The sequence below is a fragment of the Pan troglodytes genome, chromosome 4 (assembly GCF_028858775.2).
Source record: "Pan troglodytes isolate AG18354 chromosome 4, NHGRI_mPanTro3-v2.0_pri, whole genome shotgun sequence".
NCBI classification, from domain to species: Eukaryota; Metazoa; Chordata; class Mammalia; order Primates; family Hominidae; genus Pan; species Pan troglodytes.
Genome location: NC_072402.2, coordinates 129815061 through 129842668, shown reverse-complemented (window position 1 = coordinate 129842668; position 27608 = coordinate 129815061). Strand labels below are relative to the sequence as shown.

Sequence of the window (27608 nt, the reverse complement as noted above, 5' to 3'; positions counted from 1 at the left end):
AGTTCAAGTCCATGACCTCAGCCTGAGTCCATGACCAGTCCTGCTCTGACCTGTCTCAGACCTATCCCATGCTGATCCCTGTGCATGGGGGCTTGGCAGAGAGCACAGACAGAAACCCTGAGAATCTCTGAATCCCCACTTCCTCACACCCAGCCCTGCACTCCCCACCCTCCACCTTGTGTCAGTGAGTAGACTTCTTTTAGATTGGAGACAATTCCAGAGGATAGCCACCTGCGGCCTAGGAGTAGCACCAGAGACCTTGCATGTGGCAGTCAGGGTGTATAAAAGCCCTTTGCCTCACTAGGCCCCTGGCTGTGGTGCAGGGAAGTGATGTCTCAGGTTCCGCTAAGAGCAAACAGCAAACAATGTACTTTCAGCTTTGGGCAGATTTTGATGAGTTATTCCATGTCCATGTAAACCTTTGTTATGTGATGGTCCTGTTTGTCATATTTGTTAATGAGACTCTTCAGGGTGAAGGTAAAGTTCTTTGTAAACTCCTCATAGCAGAGCTCCTGAAACAGGTTCAGGGCTCTGGTGCACAGCAGGGCACCAGATGACCCAACCTCATCCATCCCTGGTCAACCTGGCCGGAAGGAGCCCTGGACCCAAGCTCAGGCCCTACCCTGATTCTCCCACAAGGAGACCTGTGGGTCTCGCAGGCCCAGCAGTGGAGGCAATGGGCATCTGGTCTCTCCCTGGGCTCAGGGCTGCACTTGGTTGGGAGGCTCACCTGCTGACTGAGCTGGAGGTTCCATCCCCACACTCTGAGCTTTCTCCCAGATTTCTCACTCCACTATCCCTTGTTGTTATCTCTTCCCTGGGCACTGACTGGTGAGATCTCTCTCTCCCTGTTCAAATATGGTATGAAAGGTCCCAGGGTAGCTGTTTCTTACCTCACTGGTTTTCTGGGGCCTATTGAAGGGACCCTGGAAGCCAGAGAAATTGGTCAGGAGCACAAAGGGGCAGTAAGAGCAAAATAACGTTTGATGGAGACCCAGACTTATCTTGTATGTGTTATTGTCAGCCGAGAGTTCTTTCTGAATGTCAGCACAGATAGCTGTGTAATTTTCGTGGGGAGATATCATGGCTACTTTCATTGGGAAGAATGGCTTTCTGACCCCCAGAGCACATGAGCCAGGAGCACGTACAGGTGCATGGTATTACTTGAAGGTGACTCCAAGCTGGTCCGAGCCCTGGGCTTGGCAGCATTTCTGTGGAGAGGGGTACCTATATATGTGAGGCTAAGGAAATGCTAAACCTCTTATCAGTCATCACTGGCTTACGCGGAAGACAGAGAGGACCTTATCGCTGGGCAAGATGTGATTTTCATGCATTTTCAACAACCACAGCACACTTCATGGATTCTTGCCTGTGCTGACACTCAGGCTTCATCCTGAGCATTCACCCTGACTTCTTATTTGTAATCACACCTGAAGTCACGGTCTTTCTGCATGAGCATGGAGTGGGTCTCTGGCCAGGCCTGGCGCTGTCTGCAGGTGCTGACTGAAGCAGAGAAAGCAAGAGGGGTGGTGGGCGCATGACTGCAGACAGTGCCAGGCAGGGGCTAAAGCTGCCACAAGCCAGCTTCCTTAGGCCCACCTGTCAAGGAGAAGCTGGCCCTGCTGCCCACCTAAGACTTGGGGCATATCCACTTCCTCATAGTCCTGGAGGGAGACGAGGGAACAGGTTCAGGAACAAGGCCTTGAGCCCAGCTGTCAAAGTAAGGAGAAGAAGGAGGCCTACTTTGTTTTTAGCCTGCAGGCCATGAGTTTTAGGGGAAAGTGCCTGATTAGATTCAAAATTTCATGTAAAAATAAAAACCAATTCAGAAACATTCGGCACTACAGCCATGTACCAACAAATTATGACCTTACATTCTGACTCTCAGAGATTAAGATCACCCATTTTGGGGCAACTTTGGTAAATACGTTGCACTGTGACCCCTGTGGTTTGGTTTCTTTTCCCCTGAACAGTTAGTCTATTTTGCTGTTTACTTTCGGACTGGTTGAATCTCAGAGTGTGAGGGGCAGGGCGTGGGGCACAGGGGCCAAGGCCTCTATAGGGCAGGTGTTTTGCCTGATGCCAGAGTGGGCCTGTTCAGCCAGTGACCAGCCAACCCCCAGGCCTCCCCAGGAAGGGTGATGCCCTTCTCTGGGATAAGAGTTCCCTGGGCTGGTCACTTGGACTTCCAGGTGAACTTGAGAGCCATTCTCTGGGGTGGGAGCCCTGGAGCATCCCGGGAAGCCCGTCCAGGTGTGCAGAATTCCGCACCTATGCCCGGCTCTCACCTCCCCTCTGCTCTGACAGTGTTGGCCCTTGGATAGTGCCCAACGCCTGGGAGGCCCCCACCCCCTCTCCACCTCCCCGTTTCCTCCCTTCCCTGCCTCATGGAAAGGCAGGCACCACTGGCATTTGCTCATGGTTAAAAACAAACTAGAACACTGGACAAGTAGAAGCATATTTTTAATAATAATTATTACGGTAAAACATCTTGAATAAATATGGAATATGAACTTAAATAAATAAATAAATAAATATTTTAAAAATATAAATATATAAATATTACTGATTTCTGTCAGTATAAAATATTCCCATTCTTCTGCCATGCCTGTATCAGGGTCAGTGTGGCCCAGGGCAGGTCCAGGCCACTCCCACCATGGCTGTGGCCCACCCCTTGGTCCCTCCAAGATGACCATCCTGAGTTTCTAGCTCTTGTTTCATGAGAGAGCAGCTCCCCGGCTTGGCCAGCCTCATCTGGCCGGTCTCACTCCTGGACTGGCTCCCAGCAGTCCAAGGGGATGACAAGCAGAAAGTCCTTCAGGTTCTCTTTGAAACTTTCAAAGGTGATAATCTGGGTTGCACAGGAAGTTTCCTTTAAAAAAAGAAAAATAAAAAACACTTGAGTCCAGGCAAGTGGGTAACGTGGGGGAAGGAAGCACCAGCATGTTTCTCTACTGCCTCTTAGAACTCAGAGGCCAGGAGGCCCACTCCAGGACACACCCACTGACCTGGGTCAGGTGACGCTGCTGCCACCCACGTGTTCCCCAAGGAGTGCATAGCTCTGCCAGTGGCAGCCAGAGTCAAGGGCCTGACTTAAGTGCCAGCCTGAGGTTGGCCTTCTGGGCAGTCAAACGCCTGCCTTTTTGGTCCCAGGGCAGAGCAGGGCAGCTGGGCTGAGGTCGTCTCTGGGCACCCAGAAGGAGTGGAGTCAAGGCCACAAACTTTGCTCCCTTCCCGCAGGAAGGAGTGCCTGAGGTCCTTGTCCATTCCAAGTAGCCTCCCTTCCTTGATCCTCTGCAATTCAAGCACCCCATGTGGGGCCAGAGGAAAGTCCTGCCAGAAGGTGGCACTTGGGCCTGGGCACTTCCTCTGGGCCTTGGGCAGGCCCCAAGTTTCCTTGGGTTTGCCTCACCTCTGACCTCATTAACCATAATGACAATAATGACCAGGATAGGAGCAGCTCCTGCTAGGGAGCACTGTGGGCTTCAGCGCTCTGTGGCTCTGACTCCTTGGGATGAAATGGGCTGTCTGCCTCCTCTCTGGAGGGCTAATCATTACATAACTGTTGGCACAGAAACCCCCTGGGGTCCTGAACAGCCACAGCCATAGATCTCTCCCCATGTCGACCCCACCCCCTAGATTAAGACATTCCTGCTGGAGGCCCTGCCGTAGGCACTCACCGGGGTTGGAGGGCAGTGCTGCTTGTAGTGGCTGGCCATCATGGTCAAGGGGCCCTTGAGCTTGGTGAGGCTGCCCCGCAGGCCCTGCTTGTACAGCTCCAGGCGGGTCTGTAGGCAGGTCGGCTCCTGTGGAAAATGTCGTTCGTCGGTGAGCAGTGGCCAAGTGCCCACAGTGGTACAAGAACTCTCCACCACTCCTTTTTGCTGCTGTCCCCAGCCCCCAGGAGTAGGGCTTGGGAGGGGCACAGGCTGGGTCCAGTCATAGACCCTGCCCTGTCCATGGCAGGCACGAACCTGCCCTTCTCACTGCCCAGCCCAGGCCACCCTCAGCGGCACCTGGAGAGGAGCCCAGCCTTAGGGAAGGAGGTGACTCTCACCCCATCATTCAGGGAGAGGGGGGTGGGGCCTCACCTGGACCTGCTGGGTGGGCAAGGGTTGTTCCTGAAACCCCTCTGTGCCTCTCTGTAGTCAGCACTGTCTCAACAGGACTTGGTCTCAGGGCACAGTGAGCGCCCCAAACCCACAGCTCCTGTCTCATGAAGTGACCCCCACTTTACCACCTGTCCCCTGGTGACTCCTGGCCATTGAATGCTAGGTCTGCCCATGGCCGCTCAGCTGATAAAGGAGCTCATGTGACTGCCATAGGGGCACGGCCAGCAGCCTCTTGAGCACCCAGTTGCTACCCCCTCCTCCTGCAGCCAGCTGACTGGAGAGAAAGTGTACAACCCTGTGTGGTGCCATCTAAGATGGAGTCCCCACCTCCACCCCAGGGCAGGGGCTTCTGGAAAGCTATGTCAGAGAGAAGCATCTTACCTGGAGGTCAAACATTTCTGAGACAACTTCTACTGTTTCATTCTGTAGAAAAGGAAAATGTCATGTTATCAAGCTGACAGGCGTGGCCAGTCAGGGGCCAGCTGGGTGGCCTAGGCACAGGCCCACATTCTCTCACTTACCATCTCAGCAGCAGTGTCTCTACTCAGGTTCAGGAGACGCCGGGCCTCCTGGATGGCATTCACATGCTCCCAGGGCTGCGTGCTGGGGCTGGGCGAGCGGGCGGGTGCAGAGATGCTGCAGGCCACAGTGCCCAAGAGCAGCAGGCTCTGCAGCCACATCCTCCAGAGAACTTTAGCCTTTCTCTCTGTGTACTGGGCTCACTGGCAAAAGAGCTCTTAAATACACAGAGGAAATGATTAATGGTGACCACAAAACGCCAGGGAGGCGGGGGAACTACCTGAACTGTGGAATCTCCTGGCCCTTATCAGCCACACATGGGAACGGTGAGCCTTTTCCCTAGGTGGTCAGGCTTGGGGGTTTTCATTAATGAACCTTTCCAAGAACCGACAGCCCACCCACCCGCCTTCCTGAGGGCTCTCCAGCCCTCCCTGGGCAGTCTGAATGGGCCTGAGGCTGCCCCCTCCCTCTGAGGGGCACAGTTTGGACTTCCTGGCCTGGAATGGCTGGGGCGGGGCGTGGGAGACACTTAGATAGGGCTCCCCATCCTGCCTGTAATCCCAGGGGCCTTTGGGCAGGCTATGCCCGCCCTGGTGCCTCATTCTGACTCCAGCCTTCCTCTTCTCTGGCCACTGTGAGAGACTTGAGTGTGAGGGGAGCTCTCACAGACCTGCCCCACTGACGGTTCACATGGGCTCCCACCCAGGACCTGGAGCAGGGGGCAACCTCAGTCCAGTAAGGGGGGACCCCTGCCCCTGTGAGCAGAGGGAATGACCACCATGTGCACATCCAGCAGCGAGACTGCAGCCACTCTCAGCAAGCTTCAGAGGGGGTGGGGCTGGGTCAAGTCGGGACCCAGAGTCTGACTCTTGGCTCTGGAGCCACCTTCCTGAGTGACTCCCCTCTCTGGTTATGTGAACCTTGATTCCCTCTGCAGAGCAGGTTTGCCCCTCTGAGGTTCGGACTACACTCCTATATGTAGCCCCCAGAAGACACCAGGAGCTTCAGGCTGGCTCCAGGGCTGTGGCTGCATCCATCTCAGGTACAGGGACAATGGCTTCCCCAGCAAGGCCCTCCAGGCTTAATTTCCTACATAACCCCAGCATCCCCCAACTCCAGAGGCCTTTCTGTGGAAGTGTGGAAGTAGGAAATCTAAAGGCTCTTGAGGGGCTGACAAGTGTTTGATTTTCACAATGGAGTTCAGAGAAGACAGCACGAGTTTGTGTTTGCACAAGGTATCTGGCTCAAGCTGCCCCGTGCCTGGGTTTCATAGCTAAAGGGGTGTGGGCCCACACGTGCCCATTTCTGGGTGTATGTGTGCTGCTGTGATTGGTTGTACATATAGGTGCCTGGTAGAGGGGAGGATGTTTTCCATGCAGATGCATCTATTGAGTCCTCTTACCTGCTTTATGAAAGGCTCCAGGCCTCTGAAGGTGACTCTGATACTGGAGAATCTCCCTACTCCAGGTGCAGTGCCTCTGGGCCCTAGAGGCTGATTCAGCCTAAACCAGTGGGGTTGGACACAAGCGAGAACATTCTGCTGGACTCAGGTTGGCGAGCCTTCAGAGAGCAGGTGGAGTTCACGGCTTTAGCACTGTGGTCTGAGTCTGCAGCCCTGGCCAGTTTCCCTGTACTGTGGGAGTTTTTCTGACCTTGCATAGAGAAACCAAACCTTAGTCCTCCAGACCCCACTGTGAGGCCAGCCCCATCCATCTGAGCCTGCGTAGAACACTCCTAGTGGCCAGGCTGGGGTGGGAACATGAAATGTCCAGGCCCTGGCCCTTTCTCCACCTTTTTTGCAAGGCCTTGGCTCAGCTGTTTCCAGGGAGCTCTCGGGGGAGAGATGAGGACATGGATACTACATATAGATATCACATGTGTTGGATAGCACCCTGGAGGCTGGAGGGCAGGGAAGGGAGCCATAGATAGTGGTTCAGCTGATGGCCAGGGAGGCAGAGAGCCTGTATGACCCATCTGGGAGAGAAGGTCACTTTCCTCCTAGAAATGAGTTGTCATAGCTCAGACAGTCAGTCAACAAGTCTTTCCAATCCACACCAGGACCTGTTCTGGGGAGAAGGTGAACGGGACCCTCCCACTGGCCCTCACATTTGGCCCTTGAGGCTCCCAGTCTGGTAGGAAACAGACTGCAATGGACCCTCCCATGGTGTGACCTTGACTTGGCAGGGGGAAGCCCAGAGCTGAGGGATCCCAGAGGGCCACCTTCTCTAGCTTGGGGATCCAAGGGGACCAGAGAGCTTCACTAGAGATCCTGCCTGCAAGCCCAGGCTGAAAGGCTAGAAGTCAGGTGGGTACGTTGGGTTGGAAGGAGAGGGGCAGGAGAGGACAGGGGAGAATGTTCTGGGCACAGGGAGCCCTGGGGTTTTAGGAATGGGTATAAGGAACAGCAGGCAGACTCCAGAGAGATTGAGGAGGTAGAATCTCAACAGGACTTGGTGCTATAGTGAAGTCACTCAGTCATTCATTATTTTTTGAGCATCTACTAGGTTCCCAGCAGGGAAAAGGGACATAAGGATGACAAAAACGGTCAGGGTCCTGCCTCCAAGGACTTTTTAACCCCATCCATGGAGGAGCAAGATTAGTCTACTCACCCCCCTCCCCCCCCACCAAAGTGTGCTTTGAATGTGAGTAAGAGGAGTTAGAATCACTGTCCACATGGCTAAGGTGAGGACCCAGGGGACAAAGGAGCAGATCTTCAGAGTGCGAGGCCCACGGGAAGTTTTGGAGTTTCAGAGTCTGCATGTACAGGAGACAGATCTGGCAGCGGAAGTTATTCAGGGAGAAGAGCTGAGGGCCAGCAAAGCTGTGTTTAAGGGCTGGGACATAACAGATGGGCAAGTAACAGGCCAGTGGCCAAGGGCCTAGGAGGGAAGGAAAGGAGGAAAGCAAGAGTCATAATAAGAAATCCATTTCGGCAGTGGTGGCCTGCAGGTGCCCAAGTCAGCACAAACAGGACAGAAATCCATGGGTTTGGTGATGAGGTTTGTGGGCAGCCACACATCTTTCTCATGGAAAGATGACATCAGGGCTGAGGCCATGACACAGGCAGGCATTCCTAGATTGCACTGTATTTTAAACAGTGTCAACCGATAGCCAGCCATGCTGACTCAGGGGCTCCGATGGGGCTGTGGCAGGGCAGAGGCGGGGACCACGATGGGTGGTATGACCCCTCTGGGGCCCCCCTTCCTACAGAGACAGGAGAAAACCCTCTGGAAGGAGTTTCCTATGCGTGTCCACCCCACAGGCTCTGTAGGAAACAGGGGCTTGAGTCACTCCAGGATCCTTATCATGAGAGACATTATCACAAGGGGAAGGAAATGGGCCTCAAAGTCCCTTCAGTACCATGGCACCCCCGCACAGGCTTTGGGGCTGATCTGATCCTTCTTTGACCTGTCCAACCCTTGATGAGGGTTCTTGTTATCTCTGGGGACCTGAGATCTGGGAGACCAGTGGTCAGCCCAGTCCACACAATCAGTGACCGCAGAACCAGAATTTGAACCCATATCTGTTCCTGCTATCCTAGCATTTTCCATTGTCTTGGGGTCAGGAAGTTGGGAAATGCTGATCACCTGGCTGGACCAGCAGGGGGTGGACCCAGCGTGCTTGTCCCCTCAACGCAGCTGTAAAGAGAGATGCCTGCCAGGTGTTGGCAGGTAGGCTGGAGTGGCCTGTGACTGTCCCAGGGAAGTCTGGGCTGAAGGCAGAGTTTCCCCAGCAGATCCTGCCATCCAGGCATCTCTATGCCCCAGGCTTGGGCTCTTGCCCTTACCCAGCCACCACCAATCCCTGAAGCATAGGAAAGTCCCTCCTCCCTGAGCCTCAACCCCTGCATCTGTACAATGGGTTAATGGCCACTGCCTCACCGAGGAAACTGTTGCCTGCCCCAGGAAACTTTGTGGGAGATCCTCCCAGGGAAGAGACAATCCTTCAATTTCTCCTCTGCCCGGTGCTAGGGGAGATTTCTGAAGCCCAAACTGGGCAGAGGAGCGAGGCCTGCTGGAGTTTCCAGGGACAGTTGCCCATTGCCCAGCCCTAGCCGCAGCGGGCAACTTTCTGGACACACGTGGTGAGGTAGGGAGTCTGGCCTCCACCTGAGTCAGGGCTCCTGGGTCCTGCATCACCGACAGGAGATCCTGGTACCGCATGGCACCATGAGTGGTTTGTCCTTCCCTTGTCACTCCAGGCCACACCAGACATATGAAGCAACATCTCTGGCTTCTGCGGTTTCAGCCCCATTCTGTCCCCACCTGCATCCCCTCTGTCTCGGTCCCCAAATGTACACCTCAAAAAGGGAAGCTGCCCTCGCCAAGCTCCAATTCCAGTTTGGCCTCTTGGTATTCCTAGGTTCCTGGCACTGGGGAGTCTTGACTGGCCTGGGAGGATCTGAGGGTGGTTAACCCTCAACCACATGTGGTCTCTGCATCTATTCAGCCAAGCTTCCGGGAGGGTTTGCTGCGGAGTACACACCTCACAGGCCCCTTGCACTCGGAGAGCTCACTTCTGGTGGTCCCATGGGGTGGGGGACAGGGAGCACAAGGCCCACACTCATAGGCAGAGACATGGAGACCATTTACTGTGATGGGGGAGACACAAGGTCACAGGGAGGTTTGAGAGGTCAGCCCATGTTGCACTGGAATGGCAAGTTTGAGAGGCCAGGGGACCTCCAGGAAGACTCAGTCAGTTGTGGCCATGTGGGTCTGGAAGTCAGGGCATTTGGAAGTCACTGGTAAAGAGGAGGCTCCCAACACCAGAGGGGCTGTGGAGAGTGAGCCAGGCAGAAAGTAGTGGCGGGGTGTCAACTTTTGAGGATGGCCAAGGACAATGAGACCTCCTTGTTTGCTTCTTTGTTCTTGGGGCTTCCTTTTTTTCCCTCAGGATCTGGCAACTCCACCATGCACATCACTCAGGCAGAGGAGTCCTTGTGGACACAAACGCCCCATGGGTGTGCCAGGCCTTCCCACCACAGTGCCCTCCCTGACCTGTGTCTACTACTCACCCGGTGTACTCCCTCTAGGGCCAGAAATGCATCCCCTGCTCCTGAGTCTCTGCTCTGAGCCTCATCTCTGGCTGGGAGGATCATCAGGCACCCAGAGGGGCCACTGCCTATGTGTGCCCTCTTGGGAAGAGCCATCGGGAGGTGCATTAAAAATCAAAAACAGGAGAAATCATGAGACCAGAAGCCTGTATAATTTCTGAAGTCCTGCAGGCATCCGTTCCTGCCCTCTATGTCTGGAGCTAGAGTCTGGGTCAAGATGCCGGGTGGAATTCCCAGGCCCTTGCCCGGCTCGCGCACCTGCATCCCCCTGGAACTGATGGGTCAGAATTGAGGTGGCAGATGTGGGCTTTCTGCTCTCAGCAGGACGAGTGGTTCTGGAATGAGCCTCCTCCGAGACTGTTCTGGATCCCTCACGGGTCCCTCAGACTTTCCCTGAGGCCCTGTTTGGGCAGGCACAGCTCGCTGCATGTCCTTGGCCTGTGGCCTGCCCCTTCTGAGCCCCGGCTGGCTCACCCCACAGGGCATGCAGCACTACTTTTGCAGGCTGTTGGGAGATGCACTGGATATCTGCACAGGAAGGTGTTTCTGTTTTGGTTTTCTGTTTTGGCTTGCTAGGTGTCTCCATCTAGCCTCAGTCTCGCTGTCCATCAAAGAGAGGGGAATGGTTACCAGGGTCCGGACCAGCCTCCCAGCCTTCTCATGCCCTGGAGGTGAGTGTAAATTTAGGTTTCCCTCATGGGAAGTGGGCCTGTGTAGACCCCTCCCCGGGGCCCTAAAGCCTCCCCACCCCAGCCCCAGGAGGCAAACGCCACCTGCATCCTGGTGCTCGAGCCTGACTGATGGCAAAGTGGCTGAACCATACAGATTTTCCAGAAAGAGCCAGCTTGGAACACCAGGACAGGGAACCATCCTCCTCAGTCTTTCCACTTGTCCTGGTGGGGAGGAGGTGGTCCAAGGCTGCCAGGGGCAGCTCTTGAGTCTGGCCATCAGCCTGGGAGAGCAGGGGAGTCATGTTGATCACAGACCCACTGCATGGGGGCATCCTCCCTGATTCAAGGCTCTCTGAATGGTAGTGGCGGCTGCCCAGTGTTTTTATTCCTTATGCTCAGGAGGGCCTCGGCCCAGCCCATGGGATCAGGACACAGAGCAGGTGCGCAGCTGGTGCTCACGAAGGGAGGCAGTGAAGGAGACCCCTGCTCTGCTGCTCGGCCTTTGCTCCGGCGCCTGCTGCCCTCCGTTGCCTCCCCGCAGCTGTCCTCCCTCCCTGACACCCTGACTTGGCCCCTGAGGGCACACACGCCATCCCCACAGCCTGCTGTCCTTGCTGCCCGCTGATCTCCAGCACAGCCCACTTTCCCTCCAGGAAAGGGCTGAGTCTCCAAGTGCAGGCACCAGGCAAGCCTCTGCCGAAGCAGGTCCCGGGAGCACCCTGGGTCAAGTGTTCATGAGTCTGAGCAGGAGGGAAGGAGGCCTCACACCAGAAGGATTCCATGGACCCCACAGGGCAGGGAGGGCTCATGGAAGGGAAAGGGAAGGGGTCACTCATGAGCCATGGCTGGAGGTGGAGTTGAGCTTGGGGTCTTTGGGGAGCCTGAGTGGGAGCTGGAGGAGGCCTTGACAACCAGCCATGGCAGGGGACAGCTGGGAGCCAGGGTCTGTCTCAGAAGTTCCTTAAGGCATGGGGACAGAGACAAAGAGGAGCACAGAGGACCACCTCCCTGGATCTAAGCCCCCAATGTGTGTGTTGGTTGTGGGGAGGGGGTGCCAGGTAGGAGGACAGGACAGATGGGCGTGTAGAGGCATTTACTGGGCAATATGAGAGTGGTCAGGTGAGAAGCGTGGAGCTGAGGCGCTAAGGCTGCGCTGCTCACTGTGGGCCTGGAACCAGGAGGTTGTAGGGCAGAAGTTAACACGGGAGGCTTGGATCCAGTCAAGGGGAGACCCCAGGCACATCCAGGGTCAGACTTAAAAGAATTCCTGGGCCTCAGTGGGCATTAGTGAACCACTGTTGCTTAAGGATTCGGAGGCTCTGGACTCAAATAACCTTCATTTTTCTGCCTCAGTCTCTGTCTGTGTAATGGGGATAATCACAGCCTGGGTGCCTGGGTCATTGTGGGGATTCTTCGAGTCCCTTCTCAGTCCAGGAGGGCAGCAGCAACTTTGCTGATCCACCTCATTGAGCTTGACCTGAGGCTTTCAAGGGGGAAAGTTGGGCCCCTAGCCCCCACCCCTGGTCCACACCACCTCTGCCTCCTCTCCCTCTCTCCCACCATGGGTCCCCCATCTTCCTGGGCCCAGGGATTCCCCTGTGCTGGACCAGCCCCTATTTCCTCCAGCACCTCTCTCCCTCTGCCCTTGCTCCTTCTTGTTGGTGTTAAACACACAGTGTCTGCCATGGCTCCGTCCTGTCCTTCCGCCTCCCTCCCCCCACCCCTCCTCAGGCCACGGTCGTCCAGTCTTACCGTCTCCACAGCGGCCAGTCTGGGCTGGGCTGGCCTGGGATCAGAGAAGGAGGAATGGGGAGAAGAGACTAGCTAAGACCCAGAGGTGCCTGGGGCCCAGGCTGGCTGGGCTCCAGGGGCAAAAGCAGTGACATAGGCATAGCCTTCACCTTGGACACTTGGCACCCAGCCACACTCTGGCCTCTCCCCTGCTTAGTCTCTCCTGTGCCTCCGCTTACCTTGTCTTCTCGACCTCCATGCCCTCCTCCCCCAGGGCATCTGCCTCCTTCCTTCCCTGTGCCTTTCCCACCCTTCTCTGCTGGATGAACTTCTCTCTCAGGCCCCTTCTGTGCCACCCATGGGCAGTGCCTCCGATGAGGTCCACGCCCATCCATCAGTCCTGTGCTGTCTGTAATGACCCCCACCGCACTGTGCTGGGCCAACAGCACAAGGCCAGGAGGCCTGAAAGGCCTGGCCCAGTGTCTCACCTATGCCCGCCCCAGCCTGGGGGAGCTGTGGAGGGTCCTCAGAGCAGTTGCTCCACTGAGTCAAATGGGGGCTTGAGTCCAGGGCAGGAGGAACAGAGCCCCTTCCTGGAGTGGGAGGATTCCTGTCAAGGGGTGAGGCTTGTTGTGCCTTCTGAGTTCTGCCCTCCTTAGGCACTTGCCTTTCTGTCAATTTTCCCTTTGTTCTATTTTTCTGCATTTCCAAGTTTTTCAGTAAAGAGTATATATGCTTTCCCATCTTCTCCTCCAATGAAAAACAATAGTGTTTTTTTTTTTTTTTTTTTGAGATGGAGTCTCGCTCCAACAATAGTTTTTAAGTGAAAAATAAAATTCCTGGCTGAGAGCTGTAATCCACCTTCCCCCGAGCAGACACCTGGGATGTGGGAAGGCAGGAACTTGGGCCTTCTCTGGTGGTTCTGGGATTTATAATGGGGCAATGCTGCCCCCTGGCGCCATCTGGACACACAGACCTGGCCCAAAGGACAGGCTCCACATCCTAATACCATCACAGTGGGGATTCAATTTTAACATACAAATTTGGAGGGAAAATAAACCTTCTGTCAAAGCATGTAGAAATTCCCCCAGCCTGTCCAGGAACTGACTGCCACTTGGTTCTGGCCCCAGTCTGGCTTTAAGCTGCAGTCTATACTATTCCAGAAGGTCAGCGAGGAGCCCACAGCGTATCTGAAAAGGTCCGCCCACTGCCCTCTCCAGCATGTCACCTCCACCTGCCACCCTCCGCCAGCGACAGGTCCCGACGACTGGCCTCGTGCACCAGGTCTGTGTCTGATCCAACCACTAACCCTGCCTCTTGCAGGCATCAGTCACTAACACAGGACCAGCAGAGGAGACGGCTGCTGACCCACTCTCCAGGGTGTGAAGAGGAGGTGGCAAGCAGCGACTCATCTGGGAACATGGGGCTGGGGCACAAATGCTGCCTCAGCCCAGGATGAAAACAGGACTAGCTGTCACGTGCGAGAGGGAGGGAAAGTGAGGGCTGGGGGGGCTGGGTGTGCAGGAGACTTGGGAAACCCAGTTCAGAGTCAGACCTCTCACCCTACCCTCTCAGGCCTGGCTCCTCCAGGACCCCTGAAGTGCCCTGAGACCAGTGGCACACACCTCCCCCTAGTGGTCAATCCAGAAACTGCAGCAGCATCCTCTGTATCTCCTCCCAGGCTAAGTCCAACAACAGACATCCCCTGGCCCCCGCGCAATGCCCTCAGTGAGCCAGGCTGGGGAGAGGTGGGGGGAGGGGGAGAAGAGAGTTCTTCTGTGGGAACATAACGATTTTTTAGGGGGAAGAATTTAGGGAAAAAGAGTTCTGAGCCTGTAGCAGATAAATCTTCCATCATCTCCAGTGCCATTCAAGCAGCCGGGCTGTTCCTTATTCATAACCTCAAGGGAGGGATGGATCAAGGTGGAAAAGAGGAAAAAGGGGGACAGGACCCCTGCACCTGGTGTCAGCCTCTGACGCTTTTCTGGGACTTAAGAGGAATCAGAGAGGATGCTATTGCTGCTTACGTGGTGACAGAGGAAGGCCCCTCTGCCCCTCCTTCCACTGGCAGACTGAGTAGGGCCACAGGGTGGTGTGCAGGGGAGTTAGAGGGGGGCACTCAGGGCTAAAGGGCCAGGTGGTAGACTGAAGCCACACGGGATGTCCCAGCCTCCCGCCTTCTGCCTCCAGGCTGGTCTGCACCACCTCCGTGCCACAGTGGCTGTCCCTCCAGTGGGTCCCTGTGTACCCACCTATTTCGGAGGAGGGCCCTATCCTGGGATGGTGTGGACAGTCCAGAGGTGGGCAGAGTTTGAGTTGGTCCATGGAATAGGAACTCATCAAGCCAAGTAAGGACATGCCAGACTGAGGTGACAATGTGGATAGAAGCTCCGGGGCATGAAGAGAGGCTTCATGGAAGCCTGTCTAGGAAGTCCCAGCACTCCTGTTGGCTGGAGCATTGATTAGGGTGGTAGCCATGGGGGAAACAGAAGCAACAGATGGAGGCGAGCCTTATACGTTGTCCTAAGGATATGGACAAGGTCCAGAAGACCCCGAGGACTGGGGGATTCAGTATAGATCCACATGGTCAGATTTGCATTTTCTAAAACTCCATCTGGCTCCCCAGTAGAGCACAGATCGTCAGGGTGTGGGTTCCAGGGCTGGCCGGGAGGCCTACAGGGTGGCTGCTAAATCATCAGGCAGGAGAGGCTGGGGGCTTAGGCAGGGGTGGAGACTCCAGGCTTGGAGGGTTTTAAAGGAATGGAATGAAGAATTGGGTGGCTTGTGTCAGCAGAACCTGCTGCCTTGAGGGGGTCAGGGGATGTTGATCCCTGATGTTGGCCCTGGGAGGAGCAGGGGCGACGGCTGCAGTTTCTGGAAGGACCACTAGGGGGAGACATGCCACAGGATTGGCGTGCTCCAGACCCCAGGGACCTGAATTCAAGCCCCAGCTGGGCCACTATCAGCTTAGGCAGTTGCTCAACCAGGCCGAACTTCAGTTTCCCATGAAACGGAGAAAACATACTCTTGGTTGGGGTGAGGAATAAGTTAGATAGCACAGGTAAAATGCTCAGAACGGCTCCTGGTACCTCGTAGCAGTTCTGTGGATATTCAAGATTGCTAGGGTTATCATCACCTTTCTGGAAATGGGATGGCAGGAGGGCAGTGTGAGAACAAGCTCACCCAGACAGCATCCACGTGGCAGGATCAAGCCACCCAGGATTTGTGGCACACCAGTCTCCCTTAAAATGGTCACTAAGTCCCAAGTCAAATTGAGACACTGGTAACAAAGCAGTTGTTCAGAGTCTAGTTTATTCTCACACATCCCTAGGAACCAGTTTAAAACTCAAGGTACAAATGAACATGCTCCCCACCCCACTCTGAGTTTTTTGCAGAAGCAGCAGGACATGGCTCCTCTGCTAAAATAAATACACTTCACACTCCAGGAGGCAATAAATAAATAAATAAATACATAAATAAATAGTCTCAATGGGATAAAAATGAGAACACAACCGCACAAGGCCAAATGGGAGCTGCACATTTCAGAAATTAGATAATTAACAATTCATCTGATGCCGCAGGAAAAGGTGAAATGCTTCTGGTCCTGGACTGTGTGAGAGATGACCCAGAGGTTTCAGAAGTTCTGCTGTTTTTGATGTCCTGAGGCTCTGTGGTGAGAAGGCCCAGAGAACGAGCTGGACGTTGGACTCAAAAGATCGCGAGGCTCAAAGTCGTCTGTTGAGCCTGCGCATTCTCAAGGGTTTTCAGATAGAACGTCAGTTTCCTCCGGAATTCATTCCAGTCACCATCCTTGATACGGATTGGATGTCGCTATAAAGAAACCAAGAAGGTGGCATTAGGTGAGTCCAGGCTGTAATGGTGATGACCAGCTGAGGAGCAAGCCATGACGGGCATCTTGGGGGACAGCTTACCGTGGGTGCGGCCGTGGCCAGGGGCAGACATGGCAGGAGATTCTGTGGAAAGAGACCAAAGCAGATGGTCAGAGATTCCCTTGGAAAGGGAGTGGGCCCTGCTGTCCTCCCCAGAGGCAGGGCAGGGCCAACACAGGGATCCCAAACCCTCAACAGCTTCACATACTTTAAGAATGCTCTCAATTGCTGATGCGTTCTGTAAACTCTTGACAGCCCTGTTGAATGCCTCCAGGTTTGGCCTTCGAAGGTTATTTTCCTAACGGGGCAGAGAATACACTTAAGGGGGAAAGGTTACAGAGTATCCCTCCCACAAGCAGGTGGAAGTCACCCCCACAGTTTCCCAAGCCCACTGTTGGGGACATCCTCGGGTTCCCTCCTAGTCCCGTTCTTGCCTCAGGTGGGTCCCTGCCCAAGGGCACAGGCCTAGAAGTGAGTGGCAGGCAGGACCTGGTTTCCTCAAGCCCCCAGTCTCTGGCTCCATTTGAGCTACATAAAGGGCCTAGGTGGGCTGGGCGCAGTGGCTCAAGCCTGTAATCCCAGCACTTTGGGAGGCCGAGGCAGGCAGATAACCTGAGGTCGAGTTCAAGACCAGCCTGACCAATATGGTGAAACCCCGTCTCTACTAAAAATACAAAAATGGGAGTGGTGGTGCATGCCTGTAATCCTAGTTACTTGGGAGGCTGAGACAGGAGAATTGCTTGAACTCAGGAGGCAGAGGTAACAGTGAGCTGAGATCGTGCCACTGCACTCCAGCCTGGGCAACAGAGTGAGACTCTGTCTCAAAAAAAAAAAAAAAAAATGGGTGGGGAGGGGGTACCTAGGTGGATCTTTCTGCACTTGGGGGAAAAAATATCTCCAAAAAGAAGCTCTACAAAAGACGGGGTTTTCCAAGGGAAGCATTTGTAGCTCAGAGGCTGATAACAGTGTTCATGCCCTGACTGAATTAAAGTCTCCTAGAAATCAAGAAGAAAATCACAGAGACCCCAGCATGGAAATGGGTGCAGCATGTGAGCTGTGAGTGCCCCAAACACAGATGGCCCAGGAACTCAGCAAAGGCTTCCACTTCTTGTTTGACCCAAGAAATGTCATGCAAAGGTGAGACAGAACCACTGCAACCAACTGGAACCATGAAAAATAACTGTAAATGATAATGCCACAGCCAATGAGGGTGGAAAACACAAACTCAATTTTTTAAGGGAAAAAGAAGCTGGCACATCTGAGGGGGAAATTTCTGTCTGTCAGTCCAGAGTCTGCCCTACCAAACACTGACCTTAAGGCCCTTGGTATTCCTCACCTAGAACTGCCTTTTCATTTTCTAATTTAAAAGTCATTTTCATTATTATAGCCATGGCTGTGGCCATGTATTGAACTCTTAAGTGCCAGATGCTGGGCCAGAACATGCACATTGTGCCATTTGATTGTCATAACAATCCCACTGAGATAGGTGCTATTAACCCTATTTTACAGATGAAGAAAGCAAGGCTAGGTAAGATGGAATGACATGGCTGAAGTCACCCAGGCAGGAAGTGGATCGGGATCCACGGGCTGAGCTCTTACCATCAGAATGTCTTGGTCTTCCCCATTGAGGTTGTTGAAGTCCTGTGGGGGTGAAGGGAGAGAAAGGCCCATGAGGCCTTTTGGCCTTAGGCAGCCACCACCCCTCACTGCTGCAGGCCAGTCTTATCCAAGCTACTCACCAGCAAAGGCAAAGGTGGCTGCTTTAAGTGTGTTATAATTTCATCGATCATGTTAGAGCAGTTAACCCAGCTTGTCTTCAAGGACGTTGTCTGGGTCATGGGAGCTTGGAGTCCGGGGCGGACCAGGAGTTGGAGCAGGAGCAGGACGGGCAGGCGGCTCATGTTTGGATCAGCAGGAGGCACTCTGTCTTGTTCTGGTCCTTCGTGGGGCTCTGAAGAGTTGGCAACAGCCTCCCGCCTTATATGTGCAGCAGCACGGTGCCCACAACCCCGGGCAAGGCGGGGGGAGGTGGTGGTGTGGGGCAGGCTTCGGAAGGATCTTTATCTGACATGGAACCTCCATAGAAAACCACAGACGTAATTATTCATCCATGACTTTCTAGTACTCAAGATCAGTGAAACAAGAAAAAAGATTACTTAAAGGGTATCACTTCATCTTGTCAAGGAGGATGAGAGATGGGAAGCATGGCAGCAGGTGAGAGGACCCCTGTGGCAGGAAGGGGAAGCCTGACTCAGCTCACTGAGGCTTCCTGCCCAGTGGGATCTCATCTGCCATCACCTGGACTACCCTGGCCCTCTGCTGCCCGCCCTGCTTGGTCCTGGTGGGTGGCCAGGAGGCCACTGGAACAGATGAGAGTTTGTCTGGTAGCCGGTCACGCTGCTAAACATCCACGTTCAGCCTCAGGCTCTGAGAAGCACATCTCTTGGTGCCGTTTCCCAATACAGAATTACTGCTGTTCCAGTCCCCAGTGGTTTGTCCCATGGGCTTCGGGCAGCTTCTCCTTGACACTTTGTTTCTGGTGGATGGCCGAGGGCGCTCAGGCCCCAGGTGGCCATTCTCTTACTGGTCTGCTAGCAGTGGCATGGCTGTTCCCTGCGTGTGGGACTCAGCCTCTGCAGGAGGCCTGGCTGCAGCCCCTGGCAGTCCCTCTGGTAGCACCGAGAGCTGAGCTCAGGTACCTGAGGACAGGAGCTCTTGAGGACACTGTCACTTGGAGCTGGGGGAGGGGCTGGCCTGGGAGGTTTAGGAGGTAGAATTGGCATAGTCTGAGGGGTGAGGTCAAGGGAGGAGAGGAGAAAGGAGAGCAACTCCCTGGTTTCAGACTGGGCCTCAGGCTGCTGGGGCAGGGATTGGCAGGAGACAGTTGTATTGAGAGGTCTTGATCCCCGTCTGTGCTGAGCATGGATTTGCCAGGTGCAGGCCCAGTAGGCAAGGTTTGCAGAGAGGGGATGTGAGTGGGGACAGACGATGGGGAAATCCACAAGGGACCTGAGAAACTGCAGCCAGATAGGAAGCAGGAAACCCAGAAGGGCGGGGGTGGTTATCCCAGAGGGCAGCCCCTGAGAGAAGAGGCGTCCTCCTGATACGGGCCTGTCTTGGGGCCTGCCTGACCCACCCCATGGGGTAGGGGCTTTTGGTAAAGGGATGAGTGTGACAGGGGCATGTGGAAGACTTCTTCAAGATGACTGGCCCTGGGTGGGAGGGAGAGAAGAGCAGTAAGGAAAGGCCAGGGTCTGGGTCATGGTGCGGTGTGTTGTGATCAGTGTGGGGGATGCGGGATAGGAGGTTATGCTGAGGCAGCGGAATTTGGGTGCTTTGGGCTTCTGAGCATAAGCAGATCAGGTGAAGACAAGGACCAGGATGTGGCTGTGGGGAGGCAGGTGAAGAGGCTGTGACTCAAGGCCATGCTGTGAGGATAATTTCTGTAGCTGATATGCGCTCCTGGCTCAGCCCCAGGCTGGGCCCTGGACCAGGAGGAGCCCTAGGTTCTGGACCCCGGAGTGGAGTCTGACAGGCACAACTCAACACAACAGAGGGGAGCCTTAGCACCAGCTTGCATACTCCGTAGGCACAATTCATTCAACAGACGTCTACAGAGCACTTGCTGTGAATAAAACAGACATGGTAACCTCCACTAGCAGCTCAGTCTTGTGAGGAGACAGATTTCAAGTCTTGCTACCCTTCCTGTGGTCCCAGACCTGCAGGTCAGCACTGCCTGGGAGCTTGTTGGCGGTGCCAACCCTCAGGCCCCAGCCCAGACTTTCTGAATCAAAAATTGCACTTTGATAAGATCCTCGGTGATTCAGTGCATTTGAGGGGCTCTGATCTAACTACCTCAGCAATCTTAGCTCTGGTAGGGTCCCCTATTGCCCCACGGACCCAGAGTTTGTTCCTTGCATACTCAACTGTACCTTGGTGTTACTGTCTATGTAAATGTTTTGGGGACTTGTACACAAATAATGTGATTCCTTACAGAGAAAAGCTGTATTTTTTTTAATGTAAGTGGGCTTTTCTAGGGAATTTTAAAGTTCAATGAATTTAAAGCTGTGGAGACAAAACATTCCTGTATTTTTTTTTTGTTTCTTTAAAAGTCGAGACTTTGTGTTGTAACCACACATGCACACAAAATCCTGAATAGTAGTATTGTAAATCTTGACATTTGTAGTGTTTTTCTCATTTTAAAAATGAATATATACCAGCCCGAGCAATTTGGCGAAACCTCATCTCTACAAAAAATACAAAAAATTAGCCAGGCGTGGTGGTGCACACCTGTGGTCCCAGCTACTTAGGAGGCTGATGTGGGAGGACCACCTGAGCCTGGGAGGTCGAGGCTGCAGTGAGTTGTGATTGTGCCACTGCACTCCAGCCTGGGAGTTGGAGTGAGACCATCTCTCCAAAAAAATTTTATATATACACATAGTTTATTAAAGGCAAAAGAGGTTGAGGCTTCATGCTAGGAGCATTGGAGGACTTGCGGGGTTTTCAACCAGGGGAGGCGTGGTGAAGCTCAGGTGCACCTGCTGTGGGGGAATGGATGAGAAAGTTCAAGGCAGCAGGGTGGCCAGTGAGGAGATATTGGGAGTCCTCTGGAAGACAGGTGGTGGGAAGCTGGACTAGGTAGGTTCTTATGGGGTGGAGAGGACTGGGTGAAGGGAAGCGCTCTCACAGCTGACTTCTATTGAGTGGCACTTGTGAAGCGTGGAGAACTAAGTTCTTTTCATGGCTGAACTTGTTAATCCTCATGATGAACTGTGAGGCAGGTGCTGTTATTAGCCCCATTTTCCAGATGAAGAAACTGAGTCTCAGAGAAGCTGAGCTGATGTAGCTAGGAAGTGACATCACTGGGACTGAGATAAGCAGAACAGTCCAACCCAGAGGCTGAGCACCCCCTGGGCAGCATCGGACAATGACGGCCTTAAAGGATGATGCCATGTGGCAGGAGGGGACAGCAGGGTGAGGATGAGATGTAACCACTCTGATTACTGACGGGGAGATCCCTGAGGCCTCTGGCGGAGTAGTTTCAGTGTATGGTGGGGCAAAGCCTCTGGCAGTGGGCTGAGAAGCGAGTGACGGTGAGACGGAGGGTAGAAGATTCTTTGAAGTTTTATTTTGAAGGAAAGAGGGGGATGGGGCAGCCAGAGGAGTCACAGGGTCAGAGACGCACCTTCCACACAGCAGTTTGAGCTCCTTCCTCTCTTAAGGAGGTGAGCCGGGAGTGGGTGAGATGGCTGGCTGGCCAGCACAGGCAGAGCCCCAACATCAGCTGTCACGGGCTCCTCGCAGAGAGCTCAGGGAAGGGCTGCCTGGGTGGCCCAGTCCATCTGGGTGGGGTAGGTGCAGTGGGGTGGGCCTGGTTGGTCCACAGGTTTGTGGTGGGAGGGGACAATGGCTTCTGTGTTCTCTGTGAAATAGAGGTCAAGTCAGCCCCTGAGGTGGGGCTAGAAGCAATAAGGGTGGTGAGGTTTGGTGGCTTGAGCTGTGACTACCTGGAGGTGACCTTGAGGGGCTGGCAGCCTGGGGTCAGAGGGCGAGGAGGTTGGGAGGACCCAGGGCCTTGGCAGGCAAGAATATGGAATGGAAGGCCCCAGAGGCAGGGTGTGGGGCCATGGGAGGAGGCTGGGATGGGCAGGGAGGCCAGCCGGGCAGAGCAAAGGAGGCAGGAGGTGGTGCAGCCCCGGACCCCGGAGAGGCCCAGTGACTGCAGCCCAATACCTGCTGCTGTTCGATGAACCAGGGAGGAATGGAGGGACATGTTCCTAAAAGCAAACCTCATTCCGAAGGGGCTGCCAAGGATATCTGGGTAGTTGGCCACCACAGCGCTTCCGTGAGCCCTTGGACCGAGGCATAGCCTGGGTCATCCTGGGGGTCTCCTTCAAGGTTCGCCTTGACTCTATAGGAGCTTCATGCAAAATCATGGGCACCACTTCCCTCCTCCAGAGGCGACAGTCCTGCCAGCCCTTGAGGAGAGACCTGGTCCCCTGTAAGATGGTGATTCCACCCCAGGCCTTTGTGTCAACCCAGCCCGGCTTAGGGGAAACCTCCTTTGTGGGCTGGGCTGATTGCTATCAAGAAGGGAAATGAGCACACGTGCCCACCCCTGGGGCAGGCATGAGGGAGGGTGTGCCAGGGCCCGGACAGGAGAGCCAGCCCAAGACTGCAGCCCAGGGTCTGCCAAAGCCCTGGAGGTTTCAGGAGGGGTCTCTGGACCCCTGTCTAATGGATCCCTGTGGGCCTGACCCCATCCCTATGGAGTGGGCCACAGTGTTGGAAGTCCTGGCCCTCAGGGTCCAGTCCAACTAGAGGTACATGCCTCCTTCTTCCCATCACTCACCCCCACAGGCCTAGTGGAATTTTCTGGGGTACCCGCCACAGGCAAGAACCTGGGCCTCAGTCACTGTGACGAGCTCCTCCGCCACCCTTTCCATGGCATCACAAGTGTCAGATTTAATCTGCCCATGACCTCGGTTGTATTTCCGCTGGTGGCCCTGATGACATCGCCTGGTTTTGTCACCACAGAAGGCAGCTCAGGGTTCTTGGCCAGCCAAGCAGTGCAATCAGATGTCCCCTGCTCACCTGAGCAGAGAGCTCAGGAAAAAGCCACCGAGTGGGCCCAGCTGGAGAGCCCTGGCCTCCTGTCCCAACCTGGCTCTGCACTCCATCCCCAAGACCTACACAGCCTCCACCTGTGCACCCTCGCCTTTCTATCCCCTGCTGCAGGGTCATGGCTTCCTTGGGGCCCAGTCGGTGCAGAGCAGACCCTCCATCCCAGGCCCAGTCTAATAGAGAAGACAGTTGGAGAATCCCCATTTAGAATGATATGCCTGTGGGAGGTGGAAGCCCAGAAATGAGGCAGCCTCATCCAGCCTGCACCATCAGAGAAGACAGGAGGAAAGGACAGCTATGACCTAAAGGATGATCTGGAGCCAGGCATGCCACAGAAGAAGTGTTCCCTAGGGAGTGCTGGGTTTGGGGCTGCAGGTGCTCCATCTGTTGGCCTCAATCCAGGGCTCCAATATCTGGATACCTGGGGTGGCCATATCGTTCCTATTGTTATTAATAAGTTATGGGCTTTCAGTGTCTGTCACTCTCTTGTTACCCACCTGAAATACAAAGCTTTGGAAGATGCATTCCTATTGCATTTATCATATCTATCGCAGACAAAACCAAGAGCTCCCCGTTCTCAAAGAAGCTGCCCCCAAACTGTGAGGTGACAAGGTTGGGGCATAAATGCTAAGAACCTGGCAGTCCAGGCCCTCAGGAAATGCTCTCTTAAGTGGGGGAGACTTCACATGGAGCGTTAGTTGTGTAGATGATGTTGCCATGCGAAGTCTTGTCTGCCTCCCAGGGAGAGAGGGGAAGGGCCGGCCTGGGTGGGCAGCTGCAGGTCAGAGCTGTCCAGGGAAGGGCAGGACCAGATGCTAGCTAGGCAGGGGCACAGACAGACCCAGGTGAGCTCAGAGCCAGGCTGCCTCTCAGCCGTGCCTGCTCTGTCTTATCTTCCTTGGTGAGGTGAGGAGAAACCTTTTACATTGTTTCCAGCCTTACTGATCTTTTCTTTACAGAAAATGATGAATAAGTTGATGTGTTTGTCGTGGAGGTTCCATATCAGAAAAGAGTATCAGTCCACTGGGGCTTCTCCCCACACCTCATCATCCCCCCCAACCCCCACACCCCCTGAATCTCCTGCACCGCCCTCCCCCGTGCTGGGCCTTTACAGAGGATGTGGGCCAGGCCACTTCAGATCCACACAGGTTAGGGAAGACCGTGGTACCTCCAAGCAGTACAGATATGTGGAGACCGTTTTGCCTCCCCCTCCTCCTCATCCTTCTTCCTCTCAGCCTCCAAAAGCCCCTACCCACAATGGCCATTAGAATCCAGACTAAAGACAACTTCTTGAACATCATCCTTGAAATCCAGTGGCACCTGAGCATGCCCTCTATGAGTAGCTGGTGCCAGATGGGCACAGGGTAGGAACAGCTCCGCTCGGCCCCAGGCCAGGCACTCATGGGTTCTTGCTCTTCCCCTGCAGAAAGGTGAGATCCAGGAGCAATGGATCCTGAGGTGGGCACACAGCCCCGAAGTCCCACTGCCCTCCCTACCAGTCGTCACTGCCATTGTATTGCTGGTCACTGCTCTGGGCTTGGGCACATTTGGGTGAGGCGCACCTGCAGGGTCACACTGGAGTCAGCCTTTATCTGGCATCTTCACTGCAGATGCATCCACCAGCCTATTCTTTGCCTCATGGAGGATGTGCATGGTAGATGTTCTTTGCCAAGTGTGGGAGTTGTAATATTCACATTGGCACAGCTGGCTTCCTTCTTTTTGCATCCTGGAAGCTGGTTCAGAAAGTGCCCGTATACCCCAGGCCCTTGCCCAGTGCATCTGGAGCCAGGAGGCATGATGGTCCCTGCCCTGCCGGCCTGTGTCAGACTGTGCTGTGACCCGCTTGGCTGCTGTGCTCCTAAAGCAGCGGGGTTCCTCCTGGGGCCTGGGCAGGACAGAGCTGGGGGAGGTGATGGGGGAACTAGTGAAGGCCACCCCAGAAAGGAGGCAGGGGAATGGCAAACAAGGCCACAAGGACAGCCCTTCCTGGCCGTACCACACACACTTGGCCCCTGTAGAACACCACCTTTCTGAAGCCTAACCTGGCTGCCTTACTGAACACCTCAAAGCTCTTTAAACCTCATCTTCTTTATCCATGTGTAACAATCCAAAGATGATTGAGGTGTGTGAGGCTGGGGAGCGTCCCTCTGTCACTGGAGTCTCTGTGTTCCCAGAAGAGTCCGTTCCGGGTTAGAGTGCCTGCCCTTGTCCTGCCCTTTCCCAAACAGGAACAGCATTTCCACTCCACCTCCGCCCCCCAGGTTCTTCCCCTCTCCACTGCCAGCAGCCCCTCCAGGGCTGGGCCAGGGCTACCACCCAGGACCTTCTCAGTCTTTTCAAAAGGCCCCCCTAGTCTATTTGGCTTCCAGAAGCTGACTGGCCTCTTTTGTCTCTGGCCCACAGGAACTCCTGCAAACCTTGCCCATCTCCACACGCACACCCCAGGGAAGCTGCCACCTGGGCTGGGATGCCCACTGCCCCAGGCTGAGCAAGGTACCTGCCACGACCCTTCCACCTTCTCTACACCTGACCCAATGTTCTGGTTTCTTCAAGGGAAAAACAGCGGCTGCACATCGAAGAAAGCAATTTTAATAACTTGTTGAATAGCTTCCCGAGAACCCTGGGTGATGTTGGGCTCTTGCTACCAACCAAATCTCTCATGCCTTTGTTCAGGCTCTTGAACTCCCAGGCCTGAGAGCTGGGCTCAGGTCCTGGGTCACCAATATTCCTTCTCGATGTCCCAGGAATACTCCACTCCTTGTTACAGACGTTGGCAGTTGAAAGTTTAGCTCTGGAATGAGCCGCTCAGTTTTCATCTTGGGGATACTGACAATCATGTGTATTTATGTTGCAGATTACTTAACGGTTATTCACTTTGTTGTGAAATTATTTATTTTAATAAGGGAGCCCTCTTAGGAGCCTCTGAGCAGAGCTCAGAGCGGGTACGAGAGCATCTACATTTCTCTCTCAGATTTCAGTAAGTTCCTTCTCCTCTGGGAAAGTGAGCACTTTGTAGAGGGTCCCTTTGTCAGCAGTGCTGCATTTCTAGAAGGCTTCTCCATTTGACTTGGGTCTGGGTTGCAATTTCCACACTCCACAGTTAATTTCTTTCATGCCACAGCTTGGATTCCTCTCAGGACTCTGTCTTTGGGGATTTTCCTGGTATTTCCCTAGCTTATGCCCTGAGTGGGCCCACTCAGACCCTGCTCGTTCTCCCTGGCTCAGTCACCCCCATCACTCCCGCTCCACCTACTCGCTCCTCTCCCCACTGCCCACACAAGCCTCTGAAGGCCTCTCTGCGCCGTCTGCTTCTCATCGCTCCCATGGACTCCCCCATCCTGGTCCAGGCCTGGCCGCCTTGGTTCTCACCACAGCTCTCAGGCCTGGGTTCTGCCACTGCATGTCTCCCAGTTGTCAGAGCAGCCTTTCTGGACACCTCTCTGCTCACGTCACCTCTGCTGTTGGCCCTCCACTGATTTACGGTTGGTTCCCTGGGACCAGGACCCAGGAGACGAACAAGCCAGTTTTCTTCCTGTGGAAATCCCCACTGAGGATTCCTAGGGCTCCTTCCAGTCCAGGGAACAATGGGTCTTTTTTATTTTGGGATCCCTGCCCTGCCCAAACTCCCTCACCCCTATTTAAGACTTTGATTCTCTCTTTCCCCTCCTGCCCTCCTCCACCTCCTTGGAACTATCCCCGTGGGTCTACTGGATAAGAAGCATGCGACCCGTACCATGTGAGATGAAACATGCCCCCACTTTCTTTTTTCTTTTCTTTTTTTTTTCTTTTGAGATGGAGTCTCACTCTTGTTGCCCAGGCTGGAGTCCAGTTGCACAATCTCGGCTCACTGCAACCTCTGCCTCCTGGGTTCAAGCGATTTTTGTGCCTCAGCCTCCCGAGTAGCTGGGACTACAGGTGTGTGCCACCACAGCCGGCTAATTTTTGTATTTTTAGTAGAGATGGGGTTTCACCATGTTGGCCAGGCTGGTCTCAAACTCCTGACCTCAAGTGATCCACCCGCCTCGACCTCCCAAAGCGCTGGGATTATAGGCGTGAGCCACTGCTCCTTGCCCCAGTTTCTATACTCTAAAACCCTGCCATCAGTCTCCATCTAAAGGACGCCAACTACAGACACCAGGCAACTGCGGTGTTGCCTCCTTACTAGTTAACTGTCCACTAGAGCCATCTGCCTGTTCTAAACTGCCCCCTCAGTGTTGGGTAACAGTTTAACAGGATGCTAGGTAGGATTTTACCAACTGCCCTGGAAAAGACAAGCGGCACCCAACCACGTGCCTCTGAGCCAGGAAGAAACTGTTCAGACAGAGGACCCTAGAGCCTTCTACCCTCCCACCGTGTGGAGGAGAAAGGACATAGGGTTTCCCGTCCCCTAAGTGGACGCCAAAAAGTTAGAGGGCTTAAACCTCTGATTAAGAGGGTTGCCTTCCAGGCAAGGGGACCGACCCATCAGGCAGAGGTTGCAGGACAACCACAGGGTCCAGAGCAGGGGGGCTCAGAAGAGGCCACATCATGGGTTTTCCCTTGGTGGGGAACTGTGAGGAGGGAGGTCTCTGCTTGTTCTTATGGAAAGTCCTGTAGGATGCATACACATGCCCCATGGGGACCCATCTGTCAGACAGCCTCACAGCCAGACACAGCCAGTCCAAACAGCAGCAACAGATCAGAGGAGGACGATAGTGTCTGTCATGTAAGAGACAGGTCTCTTTCCACCCTCTTCTTCCCTGCCCCAGTACACCATGGAAGAACAGGTCCTAAAGAGGGAGGGGAGAACAGAAAGGCCAGACCATGCCCTCCCCTGCACCCCCATTTCAGCTGTCTGTGGCCAGTGCTGGTCAGCCCGGGGGAGGGGAAGAGACGGGCGTCACATTGGAAAAGAGATTGAGGCTCTAAGCTGTGCTGGATTTTTTTTTTTTTAATGCTGCAAGTGACTCCAGAATTGGGAATCTGCCCTAGAAGTTGACCGGGGTCAGGAGTGAGTGGCAGGAAGGGA

General features: G+C 54.4%; 2 protein-coding genes across 2 annotated transcripts; both read right to left on the bottom strand.

Annotated features, from left to right (window-relative positions):
- Positions 1-2446: 2446 nt before the first annotated feature.
- CSF2 (colony stimulating factor 2) lies at positions 2447-4827 on the bottom strand. The gene is made up of 4 exons (XM_527005.4): positions 4634-4827; positions 4494-4535; positions 3681-3806; positions 2447-2872 (listed from the first exon to the last, which is right to left on the bottom strand). The coding sequence occupies exons 1-4, from the start codon at positions 4790-4792 to the stop codon at positions 2765-2767; spliced, it is 435 nt and encodes a 144-aa protein (XP_527005.2). The 5' UTR covers positions 4793-4827; the 3' UTR covers positions 2447-2764.
- Positions 4828-15772: 10945 nt separating this feature from the next.
- Positions 15773-18055, bottom strand: IL3 (interleukin 3). Its single transcript, NM_001135634.1, has 5 exons — positions 17716-18055; positions 17576-17617; positions 16185-16274; positions 16019-16060; positions 15773-15917 (listed from the first exon to the last, which is right to left on the bottom strand). The coding sequence occupies exons 1-5, from the start codon at positions 17875-17877 to the stop codon at positions 15795-15797; spliced, it is 459 nt and encodes a 152-aa protein (NP_001129106.1). The 5' UTR covers positions 17878-18055; the 3' UTR covers positions 15773-15794.
- Positions 18056-27608: the final 9553 nt, after the last annotated feature.